Genomic DNA, 19,030 nt, shown 5'->3' with positions numbered 1-19,030 from the left:
TTTGTATCATCGCCACACGGGAGGCAAGTAGCCTAGATGTCAGAGCAGTGTCATATAATGGTCTCAGCATGTCAGGGACGAGTTGGTCAGACAAAAACTAAGTCGCAGACCAAGAGATGAAGACGCTGCTGTGAATGTCTTGAGTGGTAAATTACTGTTTTATAATTTGATGTAACCATTAAAAACCATCATATTTTTTCCCCATTATTATGTGATAGACAATGCAGACATTTCCAGATAAATGCCAAAGTCATATCACCTGGCATTCCCATAAATCTCCCAATTTAAATGCTGCCTGTGAAGTATAGGAGGACCCAACACACATTTTGGGAAATTACCAGATTGTTCGTCTGTGAGGACCTCATTTCCTCTACTTTGACTTTACAAGTGTTGACTAGGCCCTCTCTGCAGGGTCACCCCCAAACATTTTCCCTTCACCCCTCCTATTTTTCTGAATTAATTTTTGTTGGCCTTAGGACTCTGTGCACCTTATAACTGCTAACCAGTGCTAACATGCTTTTGCTCCGTCCCTAGAGCTTGATAAATATGATTGCACATGATTTCTATATTTAATTAACCTATAAGTCCCTAGTAAAGTGGTACTATATTACCCAGGGTCTCTAAATTAAATGCTAGTGGTGAGTTTGCAGCAATCATTGTGCCACCCACTTAAGTGGCCATTTGAATATGCCCCAGGCCTGCCTTTGCATCCCTTTGGCTATTTTAAACTGCCTAATCGTCTTGGCAAAATAAACCCCTTGCCAGACTTAAAATTCCCTTTTTAATACATATAAGTCATCCCTAAGGTAGGCTCTGAAGAGCTCAGAGCTCAGGGTTCATTGTAATTGAATAGTTGGACATGTGCTTTTAAATTTTACGTGTCCTGGTAGTGGAAACCTCACAAATTCTTTTTTCTCTACTGCGAGGCCTACCTCTTCCATTGGAGAACATTGAGTTACCGTATTACATATAATAAGTAGTAACTTTTTATTGGGAGCAGGTAGAATAGTCATGTTTGGTGCCTGAGGAATTGTAATTTAAAATCTTCATTAATGGTAAAGTTGGATTTTAAGTCACAATTCTGGAAATGTTGCTTTTAGAAAGTTGGCATTTTCTTGTCCTAGCCATTTGGCGACTTGACTGTTTCTGAGTCAAATGACTATGGTAGTTGGCAGTTGGTCTTTGTGTATTCCTCCCAGACAGAGTCACAATAGAGAATCTATGTGTGTTTGCAGGATGGGGCATCTCCGGCAGGGTAGGAGGGTGGAGCTGTCACCTACCACACTTGCACTTCAAAGGCTCTGGCCCAGCTCACACACAAAGGACTTTGCACTAGCCTATTGTGCCTTAGACAAACTGGGACCATGGCAGGGAAGCAGGAAATTTCTGTCATCTCTTTGGGGGGAAACTCCAGAAGTTTCTCCAACTTCAAATTGAGCATCAATAATAAAAAGGGGACCCTTACACCTAATCGTCAGACCCCTACTAGACCTGTGGAGGCCTCATTATTGGGACTGCTGTGGTGTCCTACTGCTCTGCTGCAAGGATTTCCCATCTGCTCTGTTGCCCTGACAGCAAAAGGGACTGTTCTGCTTCTCTGTTACCTGAGGAAAAAGGATTGTACCGTCACCTTGAATCCAGGACCACCAGAGTGACTTCAAGGGATAGTTGGCTGGCCTTCGCCTGTTCTGAGCTACATGGACACCACAATCTCCGACACTATTGAACCCTGCATCTGGATTCTACCTGCTGTGAGTTTTAACACCCCACCCCAAAGTGGTGCGTCCCCAGTCCTAGACCCCTGGAATTGGGGATAATGGTGGTTTGCCAGCCCAGCGATGGTCCCCATCAGAACCGATGCAGAGCAACGCAACCCTCACAGCTCCTCATCGGAAACAATGCAGCGCAACCTAACTCAACGCAGACCTTGCCTCGCATTTCTCACAGCTCCTCATCGGATCCAACGCAGTCCAACACAACTAGACACAGGCCCCAGTAGTGACGCTGTACAACGCCTTTCAATGCAGGATCTCGCATCACTCCCTGGAACCCTTACTACATGGTGCACCTGCCCACCTCAAGGACACCAGGCACAATTTACCTGGTCCCATAGCGATTGGCCTGATTTTGTGCCTTTGTTCCGGTCCGGTGCGACCAAATAACCACAGTTGGCACTTTGTGCTTTTAAGCACTATTTTTAGCAAAACCTTTAAAATTGTATATACCGTTGGCTCTACTGATTGAGGTTTGTAGTGTTGGTGTCAAATTATTTATTAATATGTACTCAATTTTTCTGAATTGGTGTGGAGTTTTCGTCGATTCGCTAAAATGCCAGGCATAGCGGAAGTGACATCACATGTACCTTGACCTGTCACGACATCGTAGTTAGTTGCATCACATATCATCAACCCTAGTAGCATTACATGTACTGATGTCATATGACTTGTGATCCAGATGATATCATAGGCAGCAACATCACCAAAGTTCAAGCAAAAAGTATTGTAAGTGCAAAATTAAAACCAGGGCTAGTAAAATAACAAAAAAGTGTTAGAGGATATACACTTCTGTGTTAGGGTTTGGTTTAGTTCTCAGCGGACGAGTTACTCCGTCACAGTGGTGACGGCTTTCCCGTCTGCCAAAAAATGTATCCTATAGGATATAATGGGATTTATATTTTGGCGGAAGGCATATCCGTCACTGTTGTGATGAAGTAACCCAACTGCCAAGATCTAAATCAGGCCATTGGTTATTACACATTTTACAATAGGGCTGAATCACATCAGGAAAGAAGCCATCTCATACACAGTGGCAGCCATCATTTGCCAGATGGCCGTTCTATGCTGCCCAATTACAGCTCCTAGCGTCCAATTACTGCCTACAATGCCAGCCGCAGTGCCACATAAAAAAGACCAGCTATGGCTGAAAGGCACACAGATCAGGAACAGCTTTGACTGTAGCAGTACAGGCTTCAATCATACTCACAGACGTCTGCTAGGAGGGCCTGGGAGATGTTATACTGAGAAAATGTTGAAAAACATGGGGTCTAATTTCACACAGTTGGTTCAAAAGTCAATAGTGTACCAAATCAATGTAGCCTGACCTTGACGCTAACCAGGAGTTGACCACATTTTCTCAAAATATGCAGTGTTCGCCCCCTGATGGTCAATGGTTAGACCCTATATGAAATTAGTGTACCCCCTTAAGCCAAGAATTGCCTACACTATGCCAGTGCCAGACTTTTGCCAAAAATTATAAACAACTTGCCAGTGGCAGCATTGTAATTTTCAGTTACAGACTTGCTCACATGCTCTCTTTCTCTCTCTCTCTCTCTCTCTCTCTCTCACTCACACACACCCAGAAACACACTCTATCTAACGCAGACACACAAGCGGAGAATCAGAAAATACGACATTTTGAAATGTTTACCCACAAAAACTCCCTATTTCAGCATTGCCTGTTCCATAAAGCTGTTTTGTTCCAAGTTGATTTCCTCTAATTTGACACATTGTGCCCAGTGTCATCCCAAATGTCTACACTGTGGTGAAACTTCTTGCACCCTGTGCCTGGAAGGTAAATTGCTCTATCTCCTGTCAAATGATCTAAGCCAGTCTACTCTTCTTTTAAAAGGAGAAGTGCACCCTGGAAATAGATTTTTTTTTTGCATTTGCATCTTGGTCACTACAGAGGCCAGTGGTCGCAACAACAATGCTTTGGGTTGCAAGAGAGCCCAAAGGTCGCAACTGTGACCTCTGGCGAAACCCTAAATGACGTCCAATCAAGACATAAAGGTAACGTGGAAACCTCACCACACCGACGTGACCGATGATTCAAAAAAATTGTCGCGTTGGGTTGCAGCGCTCTCCTTGGATGATTGTCGCAGCAGGCGTTGGCCTAGGGATAAGCCATACACAGAAGACCCCTGGTTTCTGTCTCACTGGCTCCAGCTACTCAGGCAGGTATAGAAAGCGGCTCTTCAAGTACTAAGTGCCGAGTCAATCATTTCTTCGCCTGTCCATCCTGCTTCTCACCTACATGGTCAAACCATGGCCACATGTTTCTGCATTTACTCTGTGTAAAGAAGTTAGCAGTCCAGTAGCTGGGGTGGGCGGAGCTAGGTGGGCAGAGGGGAAGAGGTGGGGACAGGACAGGAAAGGGCAGTTAGAGTAGGGACGGGGAACTGAGTAGACGCAGATAATAAAGGGGTTGAATAGATACCACCGCGTCTGTGTATTATTTGTAGTAGGACACTACAGCTGGCGACGAGGGTGGGATCCAGAAGCTAACCCACCTGAGTGAACCCCGTCCCGCAGTGTGGAGCGTTCAGAGCTCCGCTGTGACCGTGACCCGCGGTGCCCCAAGTGAGGCCACCCAGAGCGACCTGGCAGACCCTGGAAGCGGGAAGAGCCGAGAAAAGAAGAAAGCACCAAGTGAAAGCGCCGAAGCGCCAGAAGACGAAGTGCCGAGTGAAAGCGCCAGAACACCAGAGGAGAGAGAGCCGGGTGCGCTGGACGCGAGAGTCCCATGGGCGCGAAGACCTAACAAGGACGTGAGTGAAGGTCGGGAGCCCACTCCGATATTGCCCCATCACCTCCTGAAGCTCCGTGGTTGTGGAGTGTGGCGCGCTGCGAGTAAACGCAGTGAAAAGTGCAGCTAGCGCGATCGCGCGCCAAGAAAGTATTCAAATCTCACCCTGAGCGTGAGTCCTGGAGGAGACGGAGGACGTGACGTCGGGAGCTCACCCCGGTCGCGCCTGTGCCCTTCGCTGTGGTGGTGGATGCGGCGACAGCCTTTGTGCCCTGGAAGGAGTCCCCTCGCCCGGTGAGTGCGGTGAATGGAACCGAGTGAATGAGGCAGAGAGAAATAGAGAGCCAAGCCTCGTGTGAACCGAGGCTCCACAGCGGCGACCATCTTTAAGTCAGGCAAGCCAAAAGGACACCACTGTGAAAATCGGGAGCGGCCATCTTTGAGTCAGGCAAGCAGTGTCTGGAGACGAGCACTGATAAAAGACACACAAACAAGCAGTGGCAAAGGCAAGAGATACACAAAACAAGCATTGGCGGCGAAGCCAGCTAATATAACGAAGCAAACAAGCATTGACAGCCACAATAGGACAATTCGTGGAAACGCACATCAGGTGATAAAACAAAAGCGGATACAAGCACTGGGAACCTTACCGCCAAGATGTCTAATCCTCCCGCGCAAAAGGAAATAAAGGGAGGCACACACTTACGAGCACCTGAGCCACAAAGAAAAACGCAACGACAGTGACAGACAGGATGGGTCGCAGCGGCCCTCACGATCGGAGGCCAAGCGTCATCACATCAGAGCGGTTCAAGAAGAGCCTCCTAGATCTCCCACGTCCTCACACTCCAGCCACGACTCTCGACGCTCCAGGTGGGACCGTCGTTCTCCGTCAAGAGACTCCAGATCATCCTCATCCAGGCGTTCGTCATACACCACCAAATATGTCAACTTTGCTGATCTTGATCAGTTGAAACGTTATCCACGCCTCAACATCAAAGTGGGAAAACACGCCGCCAAGTTCATGATGGACAGCGGAGCATCGCTCAACTACATATCAGTTGCCGAACATGACCGAATGGACCCCAAGCCACGTTTGCATTTTGCGCCCGTCCGCGTCTACACCTGGATGGCGAAGAAACCTCTCCAATGTTTGGGCAAGTTTGACACCACCCTCACGCATGGCAAGCTCTCCATCCCAGCAGTTATCCATGTCATTAAAGGACCTGAGGCTGACTGTCTGCTGAGCCTCCCCACGGCTGAACGTCTTCAGTTGGTGCACATCCTCTTCAACGTCCATGACATTTCGGACTGCGCTGGAAAATTCCCTTCCCTCTTCCGAGGTTTGGGAAAACTGAAAGGCCGTCAAATCCATCTGCATATCAACGAGCAAATCAAACCAGTGGCTCAACACCCGCGAAGAGTGCCATTTCACTTGCAATCCGCGGTTGAATGTGAACTGCAGGAACTTTTGGACGGCGACATCATTGAGCGCACTGCGGGCCCCACTCCCTGGGTGTCCCCGGTGGTTATCGTCCCCAAGAAAGGGTCCCAAAACAAAGTCCGTCTCTGTGTGGACATGCGTCTGCCGAACACGGCCATTGAGAGGGAGAGACACCCAGGCCCACTCCTGAGCGACATGATCACGGCGCTCAACGGGGCAACCGTGTTCTCTAAACTGGACCTGAACAAGGGCTACCATCAGCTCGAGCTGGACGACAGCTCTCGCCCCATCACGACGTTTGCCACCCATCTTGGTCTATTCCGCTACAAACGTCTCAGTTTTGGCGTTTCATCAGCCGCCGAGATCTTCCAGGAGGCCATACGTCTCGTCATCCACCACATCCCTAACGCCCTTAATTACAGCGATGATATCTTGGTCTATGGTTCGGACACGCAGGAGCATGACACCGCCCTCGATCGTGTCTGCCTCGCTCTGATGGAAGCTGGGTTAACCCTCAACAAGGACAAATGTGAATTTCATCAGTCGACCCTGAAATTCTTCGGACACATCTTCTCAGCGAGTGGCATGAAACCTGACCCGGACAAAATCGCCACGCTCAACAACACCAAGAGTCCGGCGGACGTCAACGACCTGCGCTCCTTTCTTGGGATGGCAAGCTACTGCGCCCGCTACATTCGTGATTACGCCACCGTAAGTCACCCACTGAGGCTCCTCACGAAAGCTGGCGCACAATTTGTGTGGACCCCGGAGTGTGAGCGTGCCTTCAAGGACATCAAACGCGCCGTGGAATCAGCCAAGTGCCTCTCCTATTTCAATCCCAAGAGGAAAACGGAAATCACTGTGGACGCAAGCCCCGTGGGCTTAGGGGCCATCCTGGCACAGTACGACCATGAGTCGGATCAGAGGAGGATCATCGCCTATGCCAGTCGGAGCCTAACAGACCCTGAGAAACGATACTCCCAACCGGAGAAGGAGAGCCTGGCCGTCGTGTGGGCGTGCGAACACTTCCACATCTTCATATACGGGAAACACTTCACACTCATAACCGACCATCAGGCACTTGTCACGATCTATGGGAATCCCAAGTGCAAGATGCCCCCCAGGATCGAAAGATGGGGCTTGCGGCTGCAAGAGTACACGTTCTCGATCATTCACAAACCGGGGAAGGATGAGAATCCAGCTGACTATATGTCTCGCCACCCCCGAGACTCATCAGAGACTGCGCCCTCCATTGCGGAAGAATACATTCACTTTGTGGCTAATCATGCTCGTCCACCAGCCATCCCCATGCACGCCATTCGGGAAGCGACCAATCAAGACAACATCCTACAAGCAGTAATAAAGCGTACCCGAACCAACAGATGGAGATACCACCCGCAGGAGGAAGAGGAAAGCCCTGCTGTCAAGAAAGAACTCCAAGCCTTCCGACATGTCTCCGACGAACTCTCTGTAACCGGTGACGACCTCCTCCTCAGAGATCACAGACTAGTTATACCAGCGACACTGAGACAAGGAGTAATCGACTTGGCCCACGAAGGCCATTGAGGAGTCGTCTCCACCAAAAGAGCACTGAGAGAACGTGTCTGGTTCCCAGCCCTCGACCAGATGGTTGAGGACACGTTGAAAGACTGCCACCCATGTCAACTGACCAGCCACAGTAATCCACCTGCACCTCTACAGATGACCCCATTACCTGATGGGGTATGGCAAGAAGTTGCCATGGACTTTTATGGCCCCCTGCAATCCGGGAAGTATGTAGTCGTCATCCTGGATGAATACTCCAGGTTCCCAGTGGCCCAGTTCATATCATCCACCAGTGCCGCCTGCACCCTCAAGGTACTTGAAGAAGTCTTCGCGACTTGGGGTGTCCCCAGGGTCATCAAGACGGACAACGGGCCCCCATTCAATAGTCATGAATTCAGCGACTTCGCGAAACACATGGACTTTCAACATCGCAAAGTCACGCCACTCTGGCCCCAGGCCAACGGCACTGTGGAAAGATTCATGTCCACCATTAAGAGAACATTCCAGCAAGCCACGGCCGAGAAGAAAGATCTTCAGTCAGCACTGAACGAGGTCCTTAGTGCCTACAGGACCACTCCCCACTCCACAACGGGCCAATGCCCTGCGACTCTCATGCTCGGGAGGACAATGAGGAATCGGATCCCCACATGGGACGGAGCACTGAGAAAGCCTCCGTCGGATCAACAACACAGAGAAATGGCCATAACGGATCGGCACCGCAAAGACAAAATGAAAGAGTATGCGGACCACAAGCGAAGAGCCCGTTCCCCTTCCCTGAAGGAAGGCGACAGAGTTGTTGTCAGACAGGAACAACGCCAAAAGACTGATTGTCGTTTCAAGGATGAGCCCCTAACAATTACCCAACAAAAGGGCACCATGGTGACAGCAGAATCAGAGACACGAAGAGTCACCCGCAACGCTTCTCATTTCAAGAAGTGCTCTCCTGAAGTCCATGAAAGTACACCTGTGGTCCCCACACCTGAAAGCCGGGACAACCCTGAGTCTGTCGCACCCGACACCGGACTTTCACCTGTAAAAGAACCCTCACCTGAAGGCGTCGTGTCCACACCAGCGAGAACCCGCCGTCACGTGCGGCCTCCCAAGAGGCTGATTGCAGAGATGGACTAATCTCTATTTCAGTTGTTACTTTATTAAGAAAAGGGGAGATGTAAAGAAGTTAGCAGTCCAGTAGCTGGGGTGGGCGGAGCTAGGTGGGCAGAGGGGAAGAGGTGGGGACAGGACAGGAAAGGGCAGTTAGAGTAGGGACGGGGAACTGAGTAGACGCAGATAATAAAGGGGTTGAATAGATACCACCGCGTCTGTGTATTATTTGTAGTAGGACACTACACTCTGGACAGCGCCGAGGTGGGTGAAACTGATTCCATTTAATGTTGTCAGTACTGGGGTGTTACTAAAATATCAAGGAAAGGCCACTGCAAATGAATGAATAAATGAATGATCAGGGAATTAAACGCTCGCCTTTCTATTGCACGCTATCGATTCCCAGCTCATGATTTTAAATCTTGGCAAGGCTGACACCACCTTCCGTGGTTTCAAAGGTTGTCAAAGGTATTTTGAAATGATGAGAGCGTCATATGAATGATGCCCACTCCATACTTCACAAACATTCACATAGATTTTTGATGCTTAGATATCTGGAACTCAGGCACAGTGAACCTTTTAAGGGCAGGGGAGGGGGGTATTAATTTATGATTAGGACAAATAATGTTTATTGGGCCCTATTAGAAAGTTTGCACCAACATTTGCATCAGCTGATCAGTACAAAAACATTGAACTGATCAACATGTTAAAAACACATTTTTGTAGTGTTCATTTGATGTGAATGTTGTCTTTTAATCGCCCTCTCTCTCTGCAAAATTTTGATTCAAATGTATGTAATCTAGCCCCAGGGTTCACAATCACTATGCGAACATGCAGAGTGCAGAGTAGCAGGTAGATGCCGGCCTGAGACAGAGCATCAGTGAAAGCGAGCAATGAGAGACCAGGAATGGAGGGGCAGAGGCGAAGGAGGAACAGTGCATGGGGTGAAAGAGAGCAGGGTGAAATGGAGAGAAGTAGACTTTGAGAAAGGGGAGAGAAAGCATAGATGTAGAGAAAGAGACAGAAGAGAAGAGCAGAGCGGGATTAAAGTGGAGGGAGTGATGTTGAATGCTAGATAAGAGTCTTCTGATTGGAATCCACAAGGAAAGCTCCACCTATCACAGGCCTCCAAGCATATTCCTTGGGAAAGCCATTGTTTCTAACTTGGACTCCATTGCCACTGTACAGAGTTCTCTGTAGGGGAGAAATCTGCACATAGGTAATTTATTCCCTTATGTAAATGCAATTTTTTGGGTTTCTTTTTTCTAAGCAAGAAAAATAGTTTTCCCCATTGAGAAACCCCTACAAATTTGCCATTCACCTTCCCACCCTTGAAAAGGATTTACATCAACACTTGTCTGGTGTGAAAATATGGCTCTTTCCAGAGTGGACAGGGGTTACATATGCGAGGAATCCCTTTGTGAGTTCCTGGCAGATGTAAGTGAGGTAAATCCATTTGTAAACTGACATTTACAACAGAGTTTCCCTTTGTGAATAGGTTCAATGGAATATCACTTAATATACAATGACATACATACTATAAATACTGCTTTTTTAACTCTCTTTTTTCATCTGTCCTTATGACTTACCATTACATTACCATTGAGAGAATCATTAAATCATGATAGGGTGTGGTCTAAATTTATAGGTTTCTAGAATTTCTCTGTGTTTTGTGGCTCTGTATCCTCCCAAACCAATACATACTTTTCCATGTACGACAAAGACAGATTATTATATCATGTCAGCAACCTAATTATAGTACAGGTTTTATCAAAAATACATATTTATCCCAGGTGTTTCGTTATATTATTCATACATTTATTATGAAACTTTAGCATTGCCAATTATAGTGATGTTATTGGGGTTAGATTATATCACATCACTTCCTGGTAGAATTCAGAGATCACGAGGTCACTTCTTATGATGTCATTGACATTAAAGGTGTGTGATGTAACTTCTGCTACCCTAGGCATTTTGGTGAATCAATGTCCATGGCAGTAGGTTGTTCCAAGTTTGTGTTTAATGGCGGATAAACCATTCACTTTTATTTATATAAGTTTTAGAAGTATTTTTATAAGTTTGAGAAGCTATTTGGTCTTTTTTCATGTGTTAACTGACGGCTTTATGATCTTTTGTATTAATGTTTAGATTAAATTTCTTTAACTAAATAATTTGACCACAAAAATGATATCTCATATTACAGCATTGATCATAACATATCATGTGAATGCCAAAGGATATTTCACCACACTATTTCGCTCCTAGAAGCCAATGAAACACCGCAGGTTCAGTTCCCTAAACAAATATCCTTCCAACCTGGTAGAACCTAACGGTTCTGGTGGAAATAACCTCACATAGAGGTATCTACCCTGTGAATTTCACACACATTCACCACTAGTTCAAAACAGACTTCCTGAGATTTTGTGACTTGGCTTGGACTTGGTGTGACAGTAAATCCTTCAATATCTGGAAGGAAAATCCACAAACTCTGCTGATATATTTTCTTCTAAATTTAGGGCTTCCTTCATAAATCATAAGATTTTATAGTAACACCCAACACAAGATCTAGGCTATTGATTGTACTGTAACACTTGATTATGCTGCTTGTGAAGTCTAACATAGGTCACAATACTTTTCTAAGGCCATTAGCGTTGTAGCTCCTTCTCCCTTTTTGTACCGGATAGTTATTTTGTGGGTAAACATGTTTCAACTTTTCTTTCCCTTTGTTTCAGAAACCTTGTGAACTATGAACTCTGAAACTGCCCAAGATCTGCTTGAACCTGCAGGTAAAGCAACACTGTAATCAGCTAAGCTCTAGCAAGATATCTGTAAACTGGTAACATCAATATTGGAATCCTCTGTAAATTCATCTAATTGTAATATTATTAGGTCCCAGGATTAAACATGTTGCAATGCATAAAGAGCATTGTACATTTCTGACTGTCTCTCTAGTAGTGGTAATATCAGTTCTCTCTAGGGATTGGATAATGAGAAACATCACTCAGCACAAGTATAGTTTCCTGCATGTATCCCTTTTTAGGTCTCATATGGCGTTGCAGCGCAAAGCGCTGTTCGCTGGGTGGGAGATTTTGTAGGAGAGTGGATTTGAGAAGGGGACTTGAAGCCCCGCCCCTCATTATCATTGGCTGGCATCACCGTTTATACTAAATGGTGGCCTGCCATTGGAAATTAGTTTTTTTTGTTGACGCCCTTTCGCCTCCGATCTAGACTGGGTTGCCTGCTTTGCTGCTGTCAGTAAGGACTTTTTTACTTGTTAAATAATGGTGGCCGCAAGTTTTATCCCACGCGACTCGGCCAACTCGTTGTTTTTTTTAATTTACATAATAAATATTGACGCTGCACATCTTGTCCCACACAGCTCAGCCAACTCTTTTTTAAATTATTTACAGTTCAATAATGGCGGCCACTCGACTACACGCCCAATATGGGCGCAGTGATTGATAGCAGCCTGGTACCAGCTCTCCTGCTAAGTCTTATCCCACACGACTCTGCCAACTCGTTTTTTTTTCATCTACATTATAAATATTGACGCCACAAATCCCATCCCACATAGCTCAGCCAACTCTTTTTTAAAATTATTTACAGTTAAATAATGGCGGTCACTCGACCACACGCCCAATATGGACGCTGCGATTGGTTGCAGCCTGGTACCAGCACTCCTGCTAAGTCTTATCCCAAGCAACTCGGCCAACTCGTTTTTTTAATTTACATAATAAATATTGACACTGCACATCTTGTCCCACACAGCTCAGCCAACTCTTTTTTGAATGATTTACAGTTAAATAATGGCAGCCACTCGACCACACGCCCAATATGGACACTGCGATTGGTAGCAGCCTGGTACCAGCCCTCCTGCTCTCTGCTGCCTTGGCAAGGTACTACTCATCGCGGGTGTAGAGAGCGGCGAGGTGCTGGTTGCTTTCCTTGCCCCCCCAAGTACGATTACGTCACTTTCAGTAGTAAAATGTGTTGTTTTCACTGCCGCTGGGTCCCCTTTAAACATGCATTGTCGAACGTTAGATTTCTGATGGGCATCTGCCTTTGGTTTTTTGATGGCATTTGAAAATGGAAGCAAGGTAAAGAAATCGCATTTCTAATGACAGTTCATTGTGAGACAGGAAGTAAGCCCCACAATGGGTGGGTGGGCTGGGGGACGGAGGAGAAACCCCATATTTTGATAGTATTGTCATGCTTGCTTTTAATGTTCCGCATAGGGGTGTTACTCAAAAGCTAATAATGTCTAATTTACCTTTTATTGGGAAATAGGGACCACTGCATGTTTTTCATTAACCGAAATGAAAAAATTCAAACTGTTCTCTGTGACTTATAGTTTAGCGTTTTTTCACTTCTCTAGTGTTTGGAGATTAGCTGTTACGTCCAACCAAAAAATAAGCACTGTGTGTTTGTTGAAATAAAACATTTGTGTAAAGGTCAGCATGTATAGATATGATGTTTTTAACATACACTGTGTTCTTAAATTTCAAATCATTATTTAAGACTGTAACAGTGTTTGTGTATTCTTATACATTTTCATTGCTTCTCTGAAACCTGCTTTACACTGCAAAATCGTTTAAATGCATCTTCCAATCGACTGAAGGAGATGCTTGTGGTTTTCTGTCAGGTGCTCCAAGGAAATGCTTCCCGAATGCTCAGTGAAGGGAATGAGTGTATGATGATTTCCATGTGAAACTAGTTTAGTAACCAACATCACACTAAGTAGAGACAAGGATTAAAAAGTCAGTGAAGAAATCCTATTATCGTTTTGAACATGTTCTTAATAATGTGTGTTTCCTGGCCAATTTAATATCTACTATGTTTATTCTTTGAAGAAGCCTTACAAAATATGTTAACTCCCCAAAAGTGTAAATGATGCCTATATTTTGGCTATAATTTTAAACTACTTCAAATGGTGTAGTTTAAATGGTTAATTATTAACCTTTCTATCTCGCAAACGTGAACGCACAATCTCATCTATGTGCTTGTGTAAAAACCTCAGCTGACAGAGTTTACAGGGATGCTTCAAAGTGAGTGAGTTATCACAGAGACACTGCAAAACACACACACACTGCTAGACTCACTCAGCCATCTGACACATGTCGCTAGACACATATAGCTACACTGCTGAATACGTACATAAACACTGCTAGAAACACTTATTACACACAAATACTGCAAGTCAGCCACAGCCATATTTGCACTATGACACATACACACACACAAACACACTGCCAGACCCACGCAGGCACCTGATACATACATGTCGCTGACACATAGTTACACTGTTGGACACACACACACTACTAGAAACACTTCAGTACATACTAACACTGCAAGACAGGCACAACCATAGTCACACTATAAGACACACACACACACACTGCTATACAAAATCAGGGGCCTCATTTATGAAAAGTGACGCATCGCTGCGTGAAAACAGCGATGCGTCACTTTTCACTGCGCTCTCCCTGCGACATGATTGATGCGTCATATTTATAATATGACGCATCATGTCGCAAGAAGTTACAGATACGTCGGTATTTCTGATGTATCTGTAGGCGCAAAAGTGACGCAAGTTCAGCAATGCTTCCTTTCACATGGAGAAAGCCCCATGTGAAAGGGCTTGCGTCAGTCTTACGCCTGCTGTGAGGCAGGCACAAGATTTTGACGCAACAGCGTCCTAAGAGTGACGCAGTGGAATCTCATAGATTTCACTGCGTCACTATTACGAGGCTTTTTGCGGGTGAACGCCCCCTCTGCATACATTATACCTGACGCAGGTATAATGTAGTGCAGGGGTTTACAAAGTGACGCATCTGCTTAGATGCGTCACTTTGTAAATAGTGCGCATCAGGAGGCATGTTTTACGCCGCCGATGCGTCACAAAAAGTGACGCATCGGAAGCGCAAAACTCACGCAAGGCCTCATAAATGAGGCCCCAGGTACCTGACAAATACAAGCTCCTAGACAAATAGTTGCGCGCGCTGCCAAAAACACTTAGGTACACACAAACATTACAAGACAGGCAAAGCATATTCACGCTTTTACACACAGGCACACTGCTAGAAACACATAGGTACTTGCAAATACACTTTGCTAAACATACATGGTTATACTGCTAACCACAGAGATAAACACTGGTAGAAACATTTAGGTATACACAAACATTGCAAGACAGGCACAGCCATATTCACACTATTAGACATACACACAGGAACACACACTGCTAGACACACTCAGGCACCTGATCCATTCACGTTGTAGACACATAGTTACACTGCTGAACACGCACACACTGCTAGAAACACTTAGGTACACACAAACCCTGAAAGACAGCACAGCCATATTCACACTATTAAAACACACAACAACATACACACTGCTAGACACACTCAGGCACCTGACACATACACAATGGTAGACACATAGTTACATTGCTAAACACACATACATCTGAAAAACAAGCATTGACAATGCAATATGTCTCGCCTTTGATTAAGGTAAAGCATGGGCTTTGCTAATGGTATTGATTAGCAAAGCAAATGGCTTAAACTTAATGAAATGCGAGACCTGTTGCCTTTTCAATGCTTGTTAAGGTAATATCTTTAGACAGCTGAATGCAACCAAACCTTTAATTTAGTTTAGTCATCCTTGAGTAATAGTTTTGTGGTTTGAGACTACTCATGCTTATGTATGACTATTCTGTGTCCGTTTGTAAATCTTTACCTGGCAACCCTCTAACCTTCTTCACTCATATTTTGGTCCTTGGTACTTCAATGTTTTCACTTCTGTGCAATGTTTACTTTCATATTTTGCGTTTTAGTATGGTTTTGTTACATCTTGTCTTTGTGTATGTGTTGTTTTCTTCTTTTCTGATTAGATGTGATTAATTGGTTATTTAGCATATCATTTTGTCTTTGCATTTTGCTTTTCCTCTGCTTTGTTTTTCAGTTGAATGATGTACTCAGGGGCCCTAAGTTATGAGAATCGTCAGAGTATTATATACAAGTAATGAACAATAAAACAATGTATTGCCTAACAAACTGTAAGGGATGAGAAATCTGATGTATCATTGGCCAGGTCACAAATTGTGAGTGCAAATTGCTCACCAACTATTTGAGATCTGCCCAGCATTTGGTGATCTAACCGATGTACTAATCATTCACATTGCAAAATATGGATTTGCAGGAGACCACAAAACTAACTTACTTAATGAAGATTATTCAGGCAGGAGGCCTTTTTCACCCTTGTGAATGATTGCGAATGTAGGAATGGTGGCCAGTAAGCGACACCAAAACGCTGATCCTTTATTCTTATACTTGACTTTAAAGCAAAAAGTCATTCCTAATGCTGAGGCCCTGATTTTTACATTGAATCTGACTGCTAATTACACCCTATTAGGTGCACTCATTTATCGACCACCTGCCTGTGGTGGAAATATATGTAGATATTCCCATACCTTACCAAAGCCACCAACTTCACGAGTCTCAGTAACTTTTCATATCACATTGAAGATAACTCTGATGGCCCTGCGAACTGCTTCTAAGATGAGCTATCCACCCCGAGCTTATCCCACATAGTTTCACATGCTACAAATTTTCTGGGACACACTCTTGATCTTAACTTTACTAATGTGAGAAATCCCCACTGCGCGATGCCCATATTTCTAGCCTGGAGAAATAATCTGGCAGTTCCCTTTTCTAATCTGGTTCGGAGTTGGAAGCCCTACCATGCTGAAGTATAGATCATGGCACCAGCTAAATGAAATGACGCTTAATTTGACTCTTCTTTCTAATCAAAGAAAGCTGACAGGCAATACGGGGGCTGTCTTTAAGTAATACCATGTGTGTAAGTTTAATGCGATAGCAGTGTGTGCCCCAAGACGTCGCAGTAGTTTAAAGTTGTGTTACAGTATATTTTATTTATGCTCAACTTTTCATGTGCCCACTGCCCTGCAGTCAACAAACAATCCAATGCTAACAAACATAAATGAAAAGGAGCATACAATTATATAATCAATTTGGCTCAATTCATAGCCTTCCGACAGAGTCCATACCGTTCTATATCAACATATATTCGTTGTTAATGTCCAAATAAATTCCTCAGGAGTCTGGTATGTCAGTTTCACTCCTCTTTATTGAAGTTTAATCATATTCACAATTGCACAACATCCCAGCCAACGCGTTTCCTCCATGCAGACCATCAGGGTTGGGCAGTTGATTGAATTGCAATGTTTGCACTAAGTAAAGTCAAAAGGCAGCATTCCGGTAAAAACTCAAGCTAATATAATTGGTGGTATAGTACCCCCAGGTCAATCATCTTCTTCATTTATTTATTTAATGCAATTTTCAATAGTGCGAACATTACCCGAAGGTGTCAGAGCGCTTTACAAAAGAACCAGTTGTGATACATAAGGACTTAGGATTACATGAGTTACATAAAAGATACAAACAGGAAAAAAATTGCAAATGTACAAGTTGTAAAGTCACACAAGGAAGAGATACAAATAGAAAAAAATGCAAATGTACAAGTTGTAAAGTCACTCACGGAAGAGATACATATGGATAAACTCTAAGAATCACATAGGAATGGTAGTGAGTACAAAGGTCTACTACATATACTAGTGGTTAGAGTTATCTCTATATACATATATATACAAATGTAGATTTGCTCAGGATTCCATTTTACCAGCAATTCGGCTTGGACAAGTATATATCACATATGAGATAGAGAAGTTTTGGACTTTGCACTGGGAGGCCCAAGGCCTGCGGTATCTCTTCTGCTTTAAATTAGTGTGAGGGGTCACAGAAGAGTACAGAATGCTTTTCGCATCACCATGTTGGTTTGAAATGCAAATGCTCCTGCATTCACGGATGGCACACACCAGCCCCCCCACCCCTGTCCCGGCCTGAAGGAAGCAGATTAACCCCTTTGCTGCTAGGCCTTTCCCCCTCCTGTGCTAAGCCTTTTTTTGGCGTTTTGGAGTAGTGCGCGCTTAGGCCCTTGTAACTTTTTGACCACATAAGGTATCTGCGCCACATTTGCGTCCTTTTCTTCCAACATCATGTGGATTCTAAAGGCGCCCAGGGTTTGTGGATTCCCTTGGAGGGGTCCCAGAAATTAACCAAAATATAGTGATTTTTTTGTTTTTTTCAGAAAAATGGGAAAAACGGGCTGCAAATGAAAGCCTCTGGGTTTTTCCCTGAAAATGGTATCACAAAAGGGTTTGTGGGGCTGAAATCTCCATTTTCTCAGCTTTCAGGGAATGACAGTCTTTTGTCAGAGAACCGAAATTTTTCACTCAGTTTTGGCATTTTTCTGGGACATAGCCTATTTTTGCTATTTTTAGAGCTTTCCACCTCCTTCCAGTTAATGGTAGAAATGAGTTTGAAGGCAATAATGGATCCTGGAAATCTTTACATTTTCGAAAAGTAGACAACATTCTGAATTCAGAAAGGGGTCATTTGTCTAAATCCATGAAGGTTTCGTTATAGAAACTAACAGTTAGATATTGGAATATTTGAAATTTTGTTGAAAAAAACAGCCTTTTGTCTCAATGTTTTCACCTATAACTTTTTCTAATTTTGACAGCTCTTGGAAAGCAATATACCGTTACATTTGTTAGGCCTTCCTGGTTGTGGGGATATATAGGACTTGTAGTTTCACCAAGAACCCGACGAACCCTGATCCAAAAACTGAGCAGCAACTTGCAATGGTATTTTTTCATTTACTGGGTATAGTGCACTTTGTCTTGGAAAATGTATACATGGAATAATCTGTATGAAAGACACCTATGTATTTCTGAATTGGGTACAAATTATAGAGTTCAGAAACAGTATATAATTGCACATTTTCAAAGTTGGGAATACTCAAACTAGCATGAGAATTATTGGTCATTTTTCATAAAGATTTTTTTTTTACACAATGTCTTTCATTGAAAGGGTGAAATGCATGAAAGCTCAATTGGTAATAACAGTTGATTTACAAATCTGAATTACCCCAAGTGTCCCGATAAAAACGGTACCTCACTTGTGTGGGTCGGCCTTGTGCCTGCGACAGGAAACGGCGCAAAATGCAACGTGGTCACACCTAAATTTTGCAGTTACAAATTGACCCTTTTTTGGCAAAGTGCCTACCTGTAGTTTTTGCACCCTAGCTCTGCCGGAACCTAGGGAACCTAGCAAACCTATACATTTTTGAAAAGTAGACACCCAGGGGAATTCAGGATGGGGTGACTCGACTGCCTACCACCAGGTTTTGTTACCCAGAATCCCTTGCAAAGCTAAGATTTTGACAAAATAAACACATTTTCCTCACATTTCTGTGGTGGAAAGTTCTGGAATCTGCGTGGATCAATGAATTTCCACCCACCCAGCGTTCCCCCAGGTCTCCCGATAAAAA

At 44.4% G+C, this 19,030-nt stretch overlaps 1 protein-coding gene across 2 annotated transcripts in view; it reads left to right on the top strand.

Moving 5' to 3' along the window:
* The window catches only part of IKZF3 (IKAROS family zinc finger 3), a 661,121-nt gene that overhangs the window by 241,945 nt on the left and 400,146 nt on the right, over window positions 1-19,030 (top strand). For both annotated transcript variants that reach the window (XM_078645670.1, XM_078645669.1), the window contains exon 2: window positions 11,344-11,397. In XM_078645670.1, the coding sequence (XP_078501796.1) occupies window positions 11,358-11,397 (40 nt within the window). In that variant the 5' untranslated portion in view covers window positions 11,344-11,357. The remainder of the gene's footprint in view (window positions 1-11,343; window positions 11,398-19,030) is intronic.

This window comes from Lissotriton helveticus, chromosome 5_1 (assembly GCF_964261635.1).
Source record: "Lissotriton helveticus chromosome 5_1, aLisHel1.1, whole genome shotgun sequence".
NCBI classification, from domain to species: Eukaryota; Metazoa; Chordata; class Amphibia; order Caudata; family Salamandridae; genus Lissotriton; species Lissotriton helveticus.
This window is presented reverse-complemented; position numbering and strand designations above follow the sequence as displayed.